This window comes from Hydra viridissima, unplaced genomic scaffold, assembly GCF_058129835.1.
Source record: "Hydra viridissima isolate aposymbiotic clone 2 unplaced genomic scaffold, HvirCarnegie_v1 scaffold_7, whole genome shotgun sequence".
Taxonomy (NCBI): Eukaryota; Metazoa; Cnidaria; class Hydrozoa; order Anthoathecata; family Hydridae; genus Hydra; species Hydra viridissima.
Window position 1 is genome coordinate 8,644,922 of NW_028324306.1, and position 19,457 is coordinate 8,664,378.

Consider the following 19,457-nt stretch of genomic DNA (forward strand, 5'->3'; position numbering starts at 1 on the left):
AATTATTTTAAAAATTTGATGTTTGAGTAATATTTTGTAAATGTAATTTGTTTTTGTCTTGTTATTTTTATCTAAAAAATTATTTTACTATTAACTGCTAAAGTAATAAAATTTGTTACATGAAGTTAAAATTTGTTATATGATGTTAATGGTAAAAAATAACTTAAGAGGACTTTAATAAATGAAGAAATTAAAACTTTTATAAGTTTTAGGTCTTGTTCTTTAACAATTTGTATGGAGAAAGTAGAGTATGACTTAGATACATCAGGAGGTCTTATGGAGGTAAATTTCTTTCATATTTAATCTAATTCTTCTGTGTTTCTGAAAGTAAATACAAAGTTTTACATTAAATATCTTAATTAGTAGACTTCTATTAGCTATTTACTGTAGGTGTATTATTATGATAGCTGTGATTAATATGCCAGTAATACTACTATACATCATTACATTATTTAGGAGATTCAAAAGCTTGTTGCTCCTCCTCAGTCAGAGGAATTTAAGCGCCAGATTTTGCAAGAAAATGTATACAAACGTCCTCCAAAAGCCATTAATCATGATCGTTGTGATGCCTGTCATGAAGATGGTGATTTATTATGTTGTGATCAATGCCCTGCCTCATTTCATCTTCAGTGTTGGTAGATATAGTAAATTTATTCAAACTAGTTTTAATATTAAAACAACAGCATTTAAACTTGTTTTTTGTGAGTGTTCTTATTCTATTAAAATCAACAGTATTAGATGTTTCTTTGTTTAGTGTTTTATTGTTGTTTTAGTGTTTTTTAAGAATTTTTTTTTTTTATTTTTTTATTTTAAGAAAATAGTTTAGAAGGAAAACAATAAGCATCTGATATTTATAACTTTAGAAATAAATGAAAACAAAAAATATCCAGTGAAAACATTTTAATGTTATAGATTTACTTTTTATAATTAGAAAAATATAGATCTATAGAACAGTTGTTTGTTTTGAACAGTTGTTTGTTTTTAAGCATTTACTTTTCCAATAAAAATTTAAACTGTACATGCATTTTTTGTAATTGAATCAATGTCAAACTAAATAGTTGTGACCAATTTAAAATTTTCAGTAGATTTTTTATATTTGCAACTGCTATTTAAAAATTTTCATCAAAATTTGTGATAGAAGTTCTTTTCTTTTAAAATTATACCTGGCATTTTTATTTATGCCAGGTATAATATGTTTTAAGGATAATTGTTATTATGACTTTTTATATATAGTGATCCTCCTCTAGAAGATGCAGATGTTCCAACAGGAGAATGGATTTGTAATGAATGTAAATATGGAAAAGATGTGAGTAAATAAAATTTGACTCCTTGTTTTATCACTGTAACTATTATTAAGCAAAAATTCTTTTTGGCTTTTACTAACTTAAAAGATTGATCAGAAGTTTATTGGGCTACAATTTATTGATAAGTGTAGCAAGAGTGTTTGTTCAAGTCGTTCATCCTCACCTGCTGACAGTGAATTTGGCTTAAATCCTTTCGAGAAATTAACAGCACTATGTCGAAATAAAAATCCCAGGGAGTTTCAACTTCCAATGAATATCCAACAGTTTTATGTAATGCCAGGTACAGTTTTATGTAATTCCAGTTGAAAAAGTTTCTGTTTATATACAACATACTTGTTTTAAATATTATTACTAATATGACTTTTCATATATTATAAGGGGATCGTAAAAGAAAGAAGCCTTTTGATTGCAGTAGAAAGTGAGTTTTATTTTTTATCCAGAAATGATTGGAAAACCTCTGAGATTTTTTATGTAAAAAATTATGAATTTTTAAAATTCATTTTAGAGTAGAATCCAAAAGGCTTTGTTTTGTTTGTACAAGGTTTGTAATTAATGTTTTTTGCAAAAAGTAATTAAAAGTTAAAGCTCTTTGTCCTTTTTATTATTTATCTACTTAGAGATTACTGTATGTTCACAAAAACAGTTTAACATTTATATATATTAACATTTTTATTAGAAAGATTGTAAATTATAACTGATGTAAGAATATATTTTAAAGATACTATAATTTACATTCTTTATGAAACTATATATTTTAATTCAATTCTTTTTTCAAGTGTTTCAAATCAAGTGCTTTAGCACCAGTTTTTTGTTGTTCTAAATTAATTTTTTATTGTTAATTTTGACAATTGTTTTCTTATGTAGATCAGAGAGGGTTAATAGTCTGATTAATTGTGATTTTTGCCCACTTGTCTTCCATCAAGATTGCCTGATGCCACCTCTTGCACAAGAACCGATTGGGTTATGGATGTGTCCCAACCATCCAGAGAACTTTGAGGTTAGTTGTTAATATTAAATTTCATGGCTAAACTTAATACTCAAAACTTTCATTAAATTTTTTATGTATAGATGCATACATACATACATACGCACGCACTCACGCACGCACTCATGCACGCACACACATACATACATACATACATACATACATACATACATACATACATACATACATACATACATACATACATACATACATACATACATACATACATACATACATACATGTAAGTATGTATGTATGTAAATATATATGTGATCTTATATATAAAGATTAAATTATGCAAGTGTGTATGTGTGCTATATAATAAACACAGTTTTGATCTGATCCTCACCAAATTTTGTATAAAGGTCTAATTTTTCCCAGGGAATCAAGTACCAGCCCCCTCTGACCCTCCTTGCCCCCAGTTAGGAGGTGATTAGGGAGCTAATATATATATTTAATAATTTTAATAGTTTTTACCATTGAAAACCAAAAAATTTTAAATATGTGTCAGCAGTTTTTTATGGCAATTTTCGAGTGATATTTTTGGAAAAGTATACAGTATAAATAAACAAGAAAATTTCTAAAGCAGGTTTTTGTTTGGAGAGATTATTGTGATTTATCAATGTGTTTGTTGCAAAAAAGCTAGATTACCACAGTGTGTTTTAGTTCCCAAAAACATGGCAACATAGATACAATAGCATTTCTGATTAATATAGTAAAGTTTTACATTTAATAGCTGGAAAATTGGTGAATTGTACAGGGGATTCCAGCTAGTTTTAAATAATAATCTAGAATGTGTTTTCTGATTTTCCTTATTAGTTAATCATTTCCTGTTTTATTTAAACAATCACATTATCTTTTAATAAATAAAAACAAGAATGTTATTTGATAAATTGCTTGAAAAGAAAGAAAAATGTTTTGTTCTTTAAATATATGGAAAACAGTAATATTTCATGAACATATTTATTAAACAATGAGTTGTTGTTATTTATGAGAACAATTTGATATTCTGAACCTGCATAGCTTCTTTTTTTGAATCTGGAAAGTGGTGCAAGTTTCATTTCTTTTAATAAGTTCTGTTTATGCTTTTAGTTTTTTGTAATGACTTTATTATAAGCTGTCATCAATTTAACAGCCACCACTTGTAACCTATTGTAAAATAAGTCATTGGTTGACAGATTGCTTTTAAAAAAAATCTGGGTCTATGTTAAATCTTGTGAAAAATTCTGCAATTTTCCTGATTATGAAATAACATTCCTTTTTCTAAGATTTCAGTAGTAGTTTTTTTTACATTTATTTGCTTGGCACCTTTTGTTGCTGATAATTTGTTCAAAACAGCTTCCTGGCTCAAGTACCATAAATGTTTTATAAATTTCCCTAATGCAGTTTGCAAAATAAAAAGATCATGGTACTGAAAAAGTGCTTTTGATAATTAAAAGTCCCGATTTGGGACTTAGAGGTGCACAATACCAAGCTTTTATCTAAATTTTAACAAGGAATACACTAAGGCCTGTAAATATGTCAATATGAGGCCTAGCTTTCTGAAAATGTTTAAAGAAGAATATATTTGATGATGAAAGAGACTTCTAAGAAAAAAGTTCAATGAATAAGTTTGAAAATATATTATCTGCATGGTAAATATCTTGTTCTAATAGTTGATCTAAAAATTTAAGATTTAACATCTTATTTGTATAAAATATATTCCTCTATGATAGTAATAAACTTTCAAACTTATATGCTTCTATTAGTTCAGTATTATTCTATTGTTTTCTTTTCAACACATTTCACTTTTCTATGCTTAAAATCAATTCTACCCATTAATCCAGATCAGTTTTTTTTACTTTTGCATAGTTAATAAATTATTTTCTTTAATGGTCATTATAGCAAATGCATTTGCATGTGCAATCTCAAAGAGATTGAATGTAGAAATAAATACAGTTTTTTCATTTCCTTTTAAGAACTTGCTTTTTGGAAAATAAACTCAGTTTGTATGATTTCAAACCATGAAAAAATAGGTGTATATATACATATATATGTATATGATATATATATATATATATATATATATATATATATATATATATATATATATATATATATATATATATATATATATATATATATATATATATATAGAGAGAGAGAGAGAGAGAGAGAGAGAGAGAGAGAGAGAGAGAGAGTATATATGTATATATATACATATATACAGTATTGGACAAAACATTTGCAACCAAATAGTGCTAAATTAGTTTCTTTATATAAAAGTGCTGCATTTTTTCAATTTAGAGAAATAACTATGTAACTGTTTAGAGACAAAGTTCTTTAAGTTTTCTTCATCACAAAGTTCATTATTTGTACACGAAAGTTAATAAATCAATCAAAAGTATTAAAAAAAGTTGATTTCCTTCTGGACAAAACAAGTGCAACTCGACAAAATGTTGACCAAGCTGTATTTCGCTATCAATATTTCGTGGCGAATCCTTTGTTGTTGATAACAGCCTTGCATCTTTGAGGCATAGATTCGATCAGGTGATCAATGAAACTTTATGGAATCACTGCCCAGGCTTTTTGGATTTGTTCAAACAGTTGATCCTTATTACGAACACCTTCACAATTAATTCTGCGGTTGACAATCTCCCACAGGTTCTCGATAGGGTTGAGATCTGGAGATTGAGGTGGCCAATCCATCACCGATAGGTGGTTGTCTTGAAACCACTGCTTGACTACTTTTGCAGTGTGTTTCGGATTGTTGTCTTGCTGAAAAACCCATTTTATTGGCATATTCCATTCAGCATGAGGTAACATAACATCTTTCAGGATATTTTTATACATGAAACGGTCCATTATTCCATCGTTTCGATGTATTGGACCTAGACCGTTAGCAGAAAAACACCCCCAGACCATTACGTTGCCTCCACCATGCTTCATGGTCTTATGGCAGTAACGTAAATTGAGGCGTTTTCTGGCCGGTCGACGTACACGGCAAATGCCATCGCTCCCAATGATGTTGAACTTCGATTCATCACTGAACAGGACAGTTCGCCATTTCTGCACATTCCAGTCAATATGAGATGTAGCAAACAGGAGTCTTTTCTTCTGGTTTTTTAGTGAAATCAGCAGTTTCTTTGCAGGGCGTTGAGAAAACAATCCGGCTTCAGCAGCATGTTGTCTGATTGTTCGGTCTGATACAGGCAGCTCTAATTACTTTTGTATCTCGACTGATGATATCCAGGGATCCTTCTTGACTGATCTGACGATCATAGAATCCTCTCTAGAAGTGGTGGAACGCGGTCTTCCACCTTTGTTATCTGCTGCCAACTTCCCCGTAGAACGATATTTGGAACATAGTCTTGATACGGTCCATTTTTTCACGCGATATTTATCACAAATACTTTTTTGTGACATTCCACTTACGTAATCGCCAATAATTTTCTTTCTCAGTTCCAATCCAAGACTGTCGGGAGCCATTTTTGCACTTGAAGTCATAAAAATATTAAAAATAAATAATCACGCTTCTCAAGGCTTACCATGTTACATTTACCTTGTGATGATACAATAATGCTCTGTGGAACACAATGTCTTGGTTGGATGTGGACTGTATTGATGTAATGAAACACTTGTTGTATTTCACTTCTTGTATTGATGTTCTTCGATAAAACACTTTGATAAAACTCACTTCGATAAACTGTCTTGATAATACTGACTGATTGACTTCCATATACTGACTGAATTAAATGTTGATTTACATGTCTCTTATATAGTAAAATGAACCTGTATGAACCTGTTCTGGAAGATTCTAGATGCTTCTTTTCGATGCTTCTGGAAGCTTCTGGATGGGTCTGGATGCTTCTGAATGTTTCTGGATATTTCTGGATGCTACTGGATGCTTCCAGATGCTTCTTCTGGAATCTTCTGGAAGCTTCTGCATGCTTCTGGAAACTTCTGGATACTTCCTTTAAATATTAAAAAAATTCCGTGACGTTGGCACGGACCAGACTTAAGAAAATGAAACAAACCAAAAAAGTTGCACTTTTTTTGTCCGCTGCAAAATGGCACTTGTCAACAAAATTCTGCCTGTGTGCTGTCACCTGTCAGCTGATTGCTCATGTCATGGCATGCTATGACTCCAGACTCCTGAACTGTTTGCTGTGGTAGTATAGTTCGTTTCGTTTTTAAGACATGTAAAATTAGGAACACTTTTTAGCATTGTTGGATGTTGGTTGCAAATGTTTTGTCCAATACTTTATATGTATATATATACATATATATGTAATATATATTATATATATATATATATATATATATATATATATATATATATATATATATATATATATATATATATATATATATATATAATATTATATTGTAACACATAAATGTCTATATACACACAAACATGGCAGAAATTAATGAACGCTTACAGAAGCCATTTATTTCATTAAACAAGTAGTTTTATTTTATTCAAATTAAATATTTGTAAATGGTCACAAATTAAATACCTAGTAGTTTGTTGACATCCCCCCTTTTTTTTAATGCAAGGTTCCTTCTAGGCATGCCAGTGATGAGTTGATGAATATCATCTTGAGGAATTTCTTTACATGTTATGGGAAGAATTCTAATAACTTTTAGGGTTATTATTCCCACAATAACCATAAAAGTTTGGCCTTAGAAAATGGCTTCTTGTTCTTTTTCATGGGTTTCAGTTGAACATGCCCCAAAGGTGTTTAAAAGGGTTCATATCTCGGGACTTGCAATGGAAGTTTGTTGACCCCATTCTGTCCAAACCAATCTTGCGTTGCTTGAGCAGTGTAACATGAAGCTCCATCTTTCATAAATAGGGATTCAACTTTACTAATTGTATCACAAAAATATTGGAAGGAGCCTTTTTCTGTTATATAGAAACATACTTGGCTATTAATGTTTCCTTCACACTCAACAAACTCTGAGCAATCATTACTCCAAATTACACCCCATACTATTACTGAAAAATCCCAATGTTTCACTGTTGGCTGCGGTCTTTTTGAATCAAACTCTTGACTACAGAGTCTCCATACCCATACTCTTCCACTGTGGGCAAATAATGCAAATCTCAGAGACTCATCAGAGAAAATACCAGTTTTCAAAAAAGGTCATGGGTCTTTCCAACATCTCATTAGCCCAGTCTCTTCTGCACTTGATATTAGCTGGGGCAGAGAAGGTAGTACCCCAGCTTGTAAAGATACCTTTGACTAGTATCAGTTTGTGCTGTTATATCAGAGGCCCTGAACTATGGATCCTTTTCAAAATTTCTTTTGACAAGATGCAAAGTTCTTTCAGAGGGTCCAGATTGACTTGGATGAGGTTCTATGCACTCCTTGCCCTTAAGTGAATTTTACAATCACTCTATTAACAGTAGAAAGAGGTATTCAAAGATATTTAGATATTTTGCTTTGACTAAGATTAACTTCATGTTGACCCTGTATCCTCACTGAAATTCAGATAAGTCTGATGCTCCTTTGGTTTGTTTTTTTTTAATAATATATGTAATTTTAGGCAAGTAATCTAAATTGATTTACTAATATTATTACCTTTAAGTAATATTAATCATGAATTAAAAGCAATGAAAAGCATCAAAATAATATTTATTTTGATGTCTATTAGTTTCTGTCATGTCTGCATGTATGTGTGTGTGTGTGTGTGTGTGTGTGTGTGTGTGTGTGTGTGTGTGTGTGTGTGTATGTATATATATATATATATATATATATATATATATATATAAGGGTGTCCTGTTTTCAGGGTCACATTTTATTTTGACTGCTCCTAGCATTTTTCTGCTGCATACATGTAAGAAAATGAGATCTGTAAAGTTTTAGAGCTCTAACTTTATTTTTGTGACTACACAAGCCACCTAAAGTTTAAAAATCATGATTTTTGGGTGAAAAAAGCCTATTTTTACAGTGCTTGTGTAGTCACAGTTTGAAAGATACAGGCTAATCTTATGTTGAACCATGTGCTATTAACCCTCATTAGTTATAAAAAAATCGGGAGCAGTTTGAATAAAACCGTTAGTTAAGTCTGAAGTGAGTTCAAAGATACGCAGTTGACCCAATTTACCCATTTTTATGCAGTTTGACATGGTTGATAAAATCAAACAAAACACTGATCTAATCATTATCAAATAATGAAAATGGGACAGCCTAATATATATATATATATATATATATATATATATATATATATATATATATATATATATATATATATATATATATATATATATATATATATATATATATATATATATATATATATAGACACATAAAAATTTATGTATGTATGTATATGTAAGTATATGTATAAATTTCCAAATACTAAAATGAGTATTTAGGGATTGTAAAACTGATTTTACTATGTTCTTTAGAATTGCAAACTATGTCATGTGTTTTACGTATATGTTACTGTTGACTCAAAACACTTTAATCATAAAATTGATAAATGTTTTTGTTAAAAAGATTTTAATAAAACTGAAAAATAGGTATGGTATAAGTTTATAACTAATATTTTTTTATGTGTTTCTTTGCTTCTTGTAATTTAGTTTATACTATATAGTATTATATATTGTTACAATATCAGTGGTTTTTATTTAACATTGTTTTAGCCAAGTTTGCGGATGTCGAAATTCAGTGAAAGAGCACAAATTGTTGAAGAACTTCGTTCAAGTGTCAATCACAATGCTGTAAAACTGGAGTTTTTTTTCAGGGCTAAAAAGTAAAAAAAAAATTATTGCTGTTTTAAGAAAATTGCTTTCTTTGATTTTCTTCTGGTTGAAATTATGATTATCTTTTCATGATTTTTCTGAATTTTTTTTTGAAGGGAAAGAATACTAATGAATAGAAAAACTCATCAACCAAAAAGAAAAAGGGCTTGTGTGGTGAGGATTTTGTTATAATATATAACTGTATTTTTACCACCTTTCAAGAGTTACTCTAACATACACTAAACCGCAAAATTAACGCACCACTTATAAACTGATTTATTTTGAAAAATATTATTTATTTCCCAATTTATCAATTACAAAGACAATAATAATGTTTGTTGTTATGCCTATTGTAGGTTTTATTCCATTTCCCTTATTTAATTTCAAAATTATAGCAGCTTTTCATGTGTAGCATGCTTTGCTGTAATTAAACCTCACTTCTAAAAGAAAAGTATGTATTGGTTTTAAATTGTTTTAACAGTAGAAAAGATAACTGTCATTTGAGCAACATAGATGTGTTGCTCAAATGACAGTTATCTTTTCTACTGTTAAAACAATTTAAAACCAATACCTTTAAAGTAACAATTGTAACACATTCAAAGTAACAATTGTAACACATGCTGCATTGTGAACAGATGTTCACAATGCAGCGTTCTAAAGGAAATTTAAGTTGTGATGAATGTGTTGCAATTGTTACTTCATCCAATGAAGGATTAACAAATCCTGAACTGGTAGAAGATTTGGAGTGTCTCATATAACAGTCCGTAGGGTTCTGCAAAGGTTTGTAGAGACCAATAATCACGCTAGATGACTTGGCCGAGGCAAAAAACAAGCTACCAATGCTGTGGAGGACCAGTTTTTAACGCTTCAAACATTGAGAGAACGGTTCACTACTGCACGAAGTCTCCAAATGCAACTTGCTGAGGTTCATGGAACTGCTGTTAGTCAAGATACCATAAGAAAAAGACTTGGTGCTTTAAATTTACCATCTTGGGCAGCAGCTATTGGTCCCAGATTGTCTGTAGGCCACTGAAGAAAAAGGCTGGTTTTTTCAAAGAGGCATATGAATTAAGAAATACATGATTGAGGACAGGTCTTATTTACAGATGAGTCAAGGTTTTGTTTTGTAAGTTCTGATCACCGCCCAAGGGTGTACAGAAGACTAAATGAAAGATATTTCGCTTGTAATGTTCGAGAAACCACTTTATATGGAGGCGGCTCATTAATGGTATCGGTTGGAATATCTTTAGCAGCTCGCACAGAGCTTTTTACTGTTGATGGTAGATATCTGACTTCTCAACAATATATAGTAGACATTTTAGTACCTTTTGTGTTACCCTGCATAAGAAGAAACCCATCTCCAATGTGCACTGTACATTGGAGATGGATTCCTTCTTATGTAGGATAACGCTAGACCACATACGGCATATATTGTTGCTTAATACTTAAATAATTTTAGTATTGAAGTTTTGGATTGCCCAGCTTGCAGTACAGATATGAACCCAACAGAGCATCTTTGGAACATAATGAGCTGCCGTGTTAGAAGCCAACATTCACCATCTAATAGCCTGCAACAAAGTCTTATCCGCATGTGGGAAGATATCCCTCAAGAAACAATTAGATCTCTAATTGAAAGTATGCCATGGCACTGTCAAACATCAAGAGGTGTTCAAAAATGTTTTAATTTAAATTTCAATGATTTGAGGTGGTGAAAAAAAAACTAAAACCAAAAATAATGGTTCATTTAACAAAATATAGTAAAATGATTATTTTTATGCACACAAAGTAAATTTTATTATTATCATTGAAATATTTCTGTTCTATTCTTAATATGTTTGTCAAAACACATGATAATATTGATGAAAATTAAAATAAATTGGAATGTATACATGGTGCGTTAATTTTGCGGTTAAATGTAAATAGCTTGAAAAATTCTGTTTTAAAAAATTATGAGTAATCTATTAGTGCAGATTTTAAGAAAAAAGGAATTGATTAGTTCATCTGACCCCTTGTTGAACCAGTTAAATATCATATTAAAGAAGAGTGTTATTTCAAGTTTTTAAATTTTAAAAAAAAGATCTTAAAAATTTAAAGAACAAGATTTTTATTTCAGCAAAAAAATAATGTAATAGTAAAGATTTTAAATTCTAAAGAAGGTGTTATGACTTCTTCTGTGATTTCTAGTACTAACAAAAAGAAAAATTTTGTTTTTCTTGTTCATACTTTTAGGTACCAGATATTGTAAAAGCACAGTACAAAAACCCACCTGCTCTTTTAATGTCAGACAATGCTCAGCCTGATATTCTTCTACCACACATGAAACCTTTCAGTATGCCAACTGCTGAGGAAAAAGAACAAGTTTAGTTTATTGTTATGTTTTAGTTAACATTACTACCACTGCTTAACACAAATTTAACATTACTAATGACTAAGCATCCATGTATTTAAACCTTTTTTGTTACAATACAAAATGATATTGGGTTGTGCGTATCATTTTTTTCGATATATAATGATAATATTGTTTCTAAGAAATACTTATAACAAAGTTTTGATTTTTTTTGGAAAAGTTATAATATTTATTGTTGACTTAAGATAAGTATTGTAATTATTACAATACATTTGTAATTCATGTCGTAAATACAAGATACATATCAATACATTTCAATATTAAATGACATTTTTTATTTTTTTCTAACTAAAAAGGTAATTTTTTTAAAGACCTAACTAACTAATAAAATTACTGACAAATGCACATTGGCAAATTTTACAAGCTTTAAGCAATGAAGTATACCAATCGTGCCACAAAGGCAATAAGCCAATTTAAGTTAGTCATCAATTTTAACTGCTGGTTTAAGAGCCGAAGTAGGTCCCTGATTTGAAGCAGCTGAATATTGAGAGTACTTGGTAGAAGCCTCTTCAAACAAATCTTTTTCTTTTTCATCCTAACTGATTAGAAGTGATCTTTTGATCTGGACCTTAGGATAGTCTTGCTGAATGTACAACAATGTTAACAATTACAATTACAACAAATATTAACAATACAACAATTTCAACTTGTTGAGGCTGCAATTTTGTTCTTTTATAAGAGACAATTGCACCATCGGCACTGAAGGCTAAAATTTCTTCTTTCTAAAGATGCTATGAAAGCAGGCACACATAACCATTTTTAAGCAGCCCAAGCAAGGAGAGGAAACTTTTTATTTACTTGCTCTCCAAAAATCCAGTATGTCCACACCAATAACCCCAGGGATTTTTTTAAACATTTCCCATTCATCGACAATGTCCGACTTTGGAGGTGGTGCCAGGCTAGAATAGGCAGTCATTGCTGCAGGAGCTTCTTCCATTCCAACATTTTAAAAAAGATCATATGATTTCATGCCAGATATGTTGCTGTCTGCCAACTTGCAAATTGCATAACAATAGTTACATTTTGTAATAACAACTCATTCTCCATCAAGTGTAGTACTGACTTCTTCCTCAAAGTGATTCCAAAATTCGGTCCTTGGACTTAGCATCCTTCAAAATGTTGTACAATTACAATTATAATACTAATTCAAACTAAAATTTTATTATCTTTCTTCAAAAAAAATAACAGTTTTTCGAGCTTAAGAGCTTAATTATGTACGTCTAATTACTTTAAAGAGGATCTTAAAACTTACTAGAAAAGTTTTTAAAAAACGTTTTAAATACAATTTGCAGCGGCATTTCAAATAGACAACATTTTAACTACTAACAAGTATTTATTACAAATTTAAAAAATGGTCTTACCTGAATTTTAAATGAATTAACCACTCTTGTTATTATTATTTTTAAAAAAGCTATTTCTTTTTTAAAAAATAATTTTTTTGACTGTTTTTGTTTTTAAAAATTAAACAAACAGATGATATGTCCTCCTAACCAGCTTAATCTTAAAAGTGGTATTCAAAAATAGGCGATTTTTAATTTTTATCAATATTTTGATCCAATAGATTAAGAATATTTTTTGCAAAGTAAGTAAAAATAATATTTTTAACTTAACATTTAATTATATCTAATGAAAAATATCATAAAACATCGAAAAGTCTTGACAAATATTTACAATAAAATCAATTTAATTATTGTTAAAAATGTATGTGTAATTTTTAAAAAAATGTCGTTATACATTTTTAACAATAATTAAATCAATATTATCATGATAAATATTGTAACTTTTACAATACAACAATGATATTGCTAATATCAAAACCCAAGTGATCTTATCAATTTCATATAGAAACTTATAGAATCATTTCTATAACAATACGCAATTGGTTACTAAAGACACAAACTTCATTTACATATTGTAACTCTTTAAAAGTTTTAATGCAAACTTAATAGAATGCTTATTTATTGAAAAAGGCTGTTTGTATTTGAGTGTATTTTAAAAAAATTGTAGTCTCAAATCTTACCAACTATTTCATTACTCTTATAGATCACCTTTTAAGTTATTCTGAATCCGCTTTAAAAGATTAATTTTTAAATCTAAACTTTTATTATTTTTTAACAATACACCTTGCATTATCCTCAAATATATGTAAAATATTACTTTGTTAGTGGCTTAAAGGTATTATTGACTTGCAATGTTCAATTGCTGGATCACTTGAAAGGAAAAAATCTTACACTGTACCAATCAAATCAATTAGCTCTCAGTTTTCATCAACAACTCTTGTGATCAGTTCTGGGAATATTCCATCAGAAACAGTTACTGTAACTACCTCATCAATCGCAACTAGTACAACAACAAAATTTATCACAAGTTCTCTTGAAATAAGCAATATACAGAAAAATCAAGAAATAGAGTTTGAAAATCCTCAATCTGTTATCTGTAAAGAAGATGTTCCATTAACTGATAATGAGGTAATTTTTATTGGAAAAATTTTTTGGAAACAAAATATTGTTAGATTGTTTTGCAAAAAAATTAAGTGTTGAAAAAAAAAGAAGAATTTTTTTTTTTTTTGCATTAGGATTTGATGGCTCAAGACAATATAAATTGTAAGGTTGAAAGTTGTGTTTCTGTAAAAGAGGTATATTTACTTCTATTAATTTTTGGTTTTGTTGTTGTTCCAACAGAAGGTCTCCAGCCAAATTAAGATTGCAAACTATAGTTAAAAATTTTAGGGTTTTAAAGTAGAAGAAATTAATCTTGAAACCCGTTCAACTTTAAAGTTAGATTCTGAGCCACCATCTGCTATTGGTTTAGATGGATTAATTGTCAGTTCCCCTTCAACTGTTCCACAACTTCACTCAAAATTATATTCGGAGTGTAATGGTAGAAATGTGCAACCTCTGAAAATATCTAATCTAACACCTAAAGCCCCTTCTATAGTTAACTCTGGCAGCCATATGGTGAGCAGTATAAGCACAGAGGTTCTTAAAGGTTTGTTTTTACTATTGATATCATTCTAGTTATGCTTTCAAATAAAAGATTTAAAATTTCAGTAATACTTGTATTTTTGCTGGGATTGTAATGGCTGCTATGTTTTTTTTTTTGGCTAAAATAATTATTTATTATTGTTTCTGGAGGTAGTTTTTATGCTCTATTTCCTAACAGATCCAACCTTGTCTCAACTTGATGATCGACTTGTTCGGATTCTTGCATTCCAAAGACTTCAACAGCTAGTTGAGAAAAAGGTTCCAATGCTTATCTCTAAGAATGAAGTTTTTTTGAATTAAAGCATTTTACTCTTTTTTAAAATTCCCCCATAAAATATGAAATCATTAAATTTTCTGTTACATTATTTGAACAGAGCCAACAAATGCCTAAATTTAGCAAGCCTGGCTTATCTGAGAAAAAAGTTCATTTACAAACAACACAAACAAGTATAAATTTTTTTTTTTTTTTTTTACAAAGGAGAATTAATTTAGCAGAGGTTTTAAATTCACCTGCTCGTTTAGAGAAAGCTGTTGCAGTTTTGTCCTCGTTAAACGGACTAGCTCCTGCTTGTTATATGCGTTATATGACGATTAATGCAGGACAAGGTAAATCTGTTAATGTTGTGAAGTGCTTTTTTTTTTTTTAAGGAGAAAGTTACAAGGTTATTTGATTTCAATAGGTGCTGATATGGATTTATGTTTATCGAATTATGGCTTCTGCAATTATGTATCTGGTAAACATGCGACAATTTTTTTTGATAAGGTATTATTACTGTTTTTGTTTTTTTGATAAGGTATTTTTACTGTTTTTTTTTTTTTTTAAGATATTTTCTAATTTAAACTACTTGTTAAGACCTTTTTTTTTTTTTTAAAATTCCTTTAAGCGAATTTTTTTTTTATGTAGGAGTCGCGACAGTTTGAACTTTTAAATTATTCGGAACATGGGACGATAGTGGATAATGTTCTTTACTCTTGTGACTTCTCAGAAAAACTGAAACCTCACATTACTTCGAGTAATGCTAAATTCGAATCTAGATCCCAAGATTGCGAACAAAAAAAGAAAAAACCTCCAATAGGAAGAACAACGAAAGGTTTAGGTACCGAGTTCATAACTCGCAGCTGTAACTGTCGAGCCAGTGCGTCCAATTTGATTGGCGGAAGTGGTGCTGGCTGGGAAGGAACTGCTATTTTGCATCACGGCAGTTATATTAAATTAGGTTGTTTACATTTTGTATTCAGTATAGTTGAATGTAACAGCTATATTCTACCAGTGGACGATTATAACGCGTCTTCAAACCCACCAAACGAGTTAATTAAAAGTGAAAGCGAGGAATGTTCAACATTTAAAAATCAATGTGCAACGTGAGCTGCTATGAATGCAGAACATTAATAAATTGTTTTCTAAAGTTGTTTTAAAATTATTTTTATTTTACTTTTAAATATAATAATATCGGCAAATGTGAATATTTACCCTATAAACTTGCATATAACCCTTTTTTCGGTTTTTGGTTGCTTTAAAACTTTCGTTTTTACCCTTTTTCATTTTTAACCCTTTGAACTCCTAATTTTTTCTTTTAATTACCTAAAAGGCAAAACTTGACAAAATATATGTATTTTGCGTATTCGGAGTATTCAGAATGAGATATATTAAGTATTTAAAAGAAAAAAAAAAATACATTTGATAATTTAAATTATTTTTAAAAGTTGTGTTACTAAATTGTTGAGTCTAACTCGACATAGGAGTTGGTGTAAGAAATGTAATGTCGAGCCACACACTCGTTAAAAGGAGTGGAAAGACCTAATGTTCATTATTTAATTTTCTTTGGTCTTTCTCTTTTTTGTTTGGTTTTTCTCTTTTTTTTTTCTTTTACGTGAATAAAAAGCTTGTGCACAAAAAATGGAAACTTTGTTTTTGTATTTTTTAATTTTATATTCAATTTAAGTTTATTTAAAATCATTTTTACTTTAGTATAAAGAACAAATATTAGCAGATGGTTGTTGCTATGGAAGAGGTCGTTTCTTTCCCATGTTTTCCAAGAGAATGCCCTATGCAAATACTTCTTGAACAAAAGTCATCCGATCTGGTTACGTTGCAATATGATAAGCATAAGAGTGACACAAGTACGTGCCTTAATGAACCAGAAAAAATAATAATAAACTTTAATGAAATCTACTCGAAAAACCAGGATCGTGCTTCTTCAGAAAAAATAGTTCCTAAACAACTCTCTCTACAATCTGAAGAAGAAGAAATTAGAGAACGCCCATTCATGTGTCACGTTTGCGGGAAGAAGTTTCGCCAACGCTGTCATGTTGATCAACATTTGCGAACACATACTAATGTTCGACCTTACCAGTGCAGCTATTGTACAAAATCTTTCAAACAAAAAAGTCAGGTATAAATGACCATTACTTCATTTTGAAAATATGGTATATAGTTATTACTGAAATGATATTCGTTGAAAATAATTAACATATTCAACATTACTAATTTAATTGTAGAGTTTAATAAAACTCTCTTTTTTTTACTTATTCAGATAAACCAACATGAACGAATACACACAGGTGTGAAGCCATACAAATGTGGGATGTGTGCTCAAGCTTACCCACAAGCAACTCAACTTCGCTATCACATGAAAAGTCACTTAGATAATGGGTGTGATCAACCTTTAACAAACTTTGATTCAGAAACTGTTAAATCAAAAAGAGGTCGTCCGCCAAAATCTTCTATACCGGATTCTTTAGGTGAACTATATCCTAGCAAAGGAAGGAAAAACCGTAAAGCAGCGATCAACAGTAATTCTCGTGTTTCTGATTTTCGAAATGAAAATTTTAATTTTGTGAATGATCAAACGACTGTCGTACCAAGCACATCTACATTACCGCCACTAGCCTCTTGTTTACGAATAGGAAACATGAGTTGTCACTACCAACATGCTGATCAGTAGAAAGCAGTTTTGAATTGTGCTTTCATTATATTTCATTTTGGTGTTATTCGAGTGGATTGTGAATGAAAGACATTCAGAATTTGTTATTTATTATGTTAATCATGCTTCATTGCGATCGTTAAATCTTACCTATTCCTTATCGAATTAGATCTTTATATGCTATTACAATCAATTAAATAGTTTTTCCACTTTATTTCGGTACGATATAGTTACTAATAAGTTACAAACGGAAAGAAACCTAAGTTTAGCCTGCCTAAAAAAATTTCATAGCGGAATCATAAATAGAGTAAAGTATATGTTAAAAATAATATTACTTAAAACTACAAAATACAAAACATGTTTGAATTGAGTTTGAGATGTTCTTGCAAATGATTTTACCTCCTAGAAGGGAATTCACAAGTATCTACGAACGCAAAAAAAGTCCGCCTGATTTATTCATTTTCGTTAAACTTTTTATGTAAAAGTTTTGGTATTCACCAATTATTCTTACAACTTTCCCGTAACTTTTACGCGTAAACAAAATTAAGTAAAAACTTGTGATTTGTGAAAAGGAATCTCGTGATGTAATAACGACAATTTTTTTTTATTAAGTTACTTAAATCATTTTTTGTAAACTCTAATCGTCGACTCTTAAAGCTGTACAGAAGTTTTGTTACAAAAAGATTTAAAATCCTAGTTAAAGTGATGTATCAAATAACACTGATTAAAGTTTAAAAACGTCAAGATTACTTATGTTAATTCGGATTTCAATATTTTCTAGTCACACAAAAAATTTCTAACTTTTTTAGAGGTGTAATTTTTCTAACAGCAAGGACTACTAAATGAAAAGACGCTCCAAGTTTTTGACTTTGATAGTGGAGGACATTGGGTTATCACTAAACACTTATTTCAATGAATAGTAGTAAATTTTGTGTTGGGAAAAGTTTGTCCTCCTAAACTTTTTTGCTCGTCTTCCCAAATAATTTAGGAAGGAGGAGGGCACAATGTATGCACATTCACAAAGAGTATTATAACTTACCATTAAGTTACATCAAATTGAAAACAAACCAAAAGCTAACAAAATAGCAGACCAAAGTGGTCAAAAGTCAGCAGTCGAATTCACTTAGCAGATCAAGATTCAAAGTATATCCTAATAGGTAATTTCGATTCGAACTATACAATTTACTTGTGGGAACATGAAGAACACCCATTAAGAATTTTATAATTTAAACTCACAACTGAATAGAATACAATCAACTTAAAAATGGTAACCAAAGGAAAATAAATACCAAACCAAAGCACAGTGGGCCAGAATGCAGTTTTACTGGACAAAATTCGTAACTAATTTAATATTAGAGCTATATTCACTAAAATTAGTATGAGTACTAATATGTCTGCGCTTTTTATGAAGGTAATATTTTTTTATTTCGTTGCTATGGATACCTTTATTTTGCTTAGCAACAACCTACTTTTGTTATCTGTAGATATTTTATAAGTGCTATATTCACTGAATTTGGCATGAGTACCAATATGAGATCACACTTCTTATAAAAGTGATAATTTTTAAGATTTAGTTGTTATGGATACTTATACTGCTTAGTTACCGGATACTTTCCTTAGTTACAAAGTGGTAAATTGATATTTGAATATTTTATCGGATTTTTGACCCACCTATATTGAATAACAATTGAGTATTTAGGTAAATAATGTTTTAGGAATAATAAAAGCAAAAAAAAGTGTAAGAAAACATTATCAATTTCAAATTACATCAAAAAATTATAAAACAATAATATCGTTTGAAGATTGTTTAAGTAACTGTAAAACATCTGAAGGAAATGCTTTATGATTTGTTTGGTGTGATGTTGATTTACGCAGTGATGAAATAACAGGATCACTGGAAGCTAGGAGTCTATTAACAAGATCAGTATTTGTTGCTTTTCTGGATGTTTTTCGGCTGAAATTTTCGCGATAAGATTTGAAGTCTTTATTTCTAGCCTCTTGAGCTTCCTCTGATATAAGTCCGATGGGTAATGTAAAGCTTTTAATCATGTCATGTCTATGTATCAATACTTTGTGAACTGATTAAGCCATGTAATACCATGGATAAAGGGACA

The 19,457-nt window shown here is 29.9% G+C and overlaps 2 protein-coding genes across 6 annotated transcripts; both read left to right on the top strand.

Moving 5' to 3' along the window:
• The first annotated feature begins 124 nt into the window (after positions 1-124).
• LOC145184071 (PHD finger protein 12-like) lies at positions 125-15,877 on the top strand. 5 transcript variants are annotated; one of them, XM_090093591.1, is made up of 18 exons: positions 125-282; positions 457-635; positions 1,234-1,306; positions 1,392-1,584; positions 1,683-1,722; positions 1,810-1,845; positions 2,169-2,301; positions 8,930-9,039; positions 9,145-9,202; positions 11,258-11,386; positions 13,601-13,903; positions 14,011-14,070; positions 14,165-14,423; positions 14,598-14,677; positions 14,794-14,866; positions 14,942-15,025; positions 15,100-15,182; positions 15,324-15,877. In XM_090093591.1, the coding sequence occupies exons 1-18, from the start codon at positions 235-237 to the stop codon at positions 15,783-15,785; spliced, it is 2,403 nt and encodes an 800-aa protein (XP_089949717.1). In that variant the 5' UTR covers positions 125-234; the 3' UTR covers positions 15,786-15,877. The 5 variants fall into 5 exon arrangements, 4 of the variants coding, with proteins under 4 accessions (XP_089949717.1, XP_089949718.1, XP_089949720.1 ...); XM_090093592.1 differs by having other exon boundaries at positions 1,431-1,584; XM_090093594.1 differs by having other exon boundaries at positions 203-282; positions 457-644; positions 1,431-1,584.
• Positions 15,878-16,376: 499 nt separating this feature from the next.
• On the top strand, positions 16,377-17,713 carry LOC145184072 (uncharacterized). The gene is made up of 2 exons (XM_080059633.2): positions 16,377-16,812; positions 16,954-17,713. The coding sequence occupies exons 1-2, from the start codon at positions 16,411-16,413 to the stop codon at positions 17,362-17,364; spliced, it is 813 nt and encodes a 270-aa protein (XP_079915759.2). The 5' UTR covers positions 16,377-16,410; the 3' UTR covers positions 17,365-17,713.
• The last annotated feature ends 1,744 nt before the right edge of the window (positions 17,714-19,457 follow it).

Coding starts and splice junctions, on each gene's coding strand:
- LOC145184071 (XM_090093591.1), top strand. CDS start 235: ATGGAGAAAGTAGAGTATGACTTAGATACATCAGGAGGTCTTATGGAG. Junction 9,040..9,144: donor TTTTTTTTCAGGGCTAAAAA/GTAAAAAAAAAA, acceptor TTTTTTTTGAAG/GGAAAGAATACTAATGAATA. Junction 14,678..14,793: donor AACAGCTAGTTGAGAAAAAG/GTTCCAATGCTT, acceptor TTATTTGAACAG/AGCCAACAAATGCCTAAATT.
- LOC145184072 (XM_080059633.2), top strand. CDS start 16,411: ATGGTTGTTGCTATGGAAGAGGTCGTTTCTTTCCCATGTTTTCCAAGA. Junction 16,813..16,953: donor CTTTCAAACAAAAAAGTCAG/GTATAAATGACC, acceptor TTACTTATTCAG/ATAAACCAACATGAACGAAT.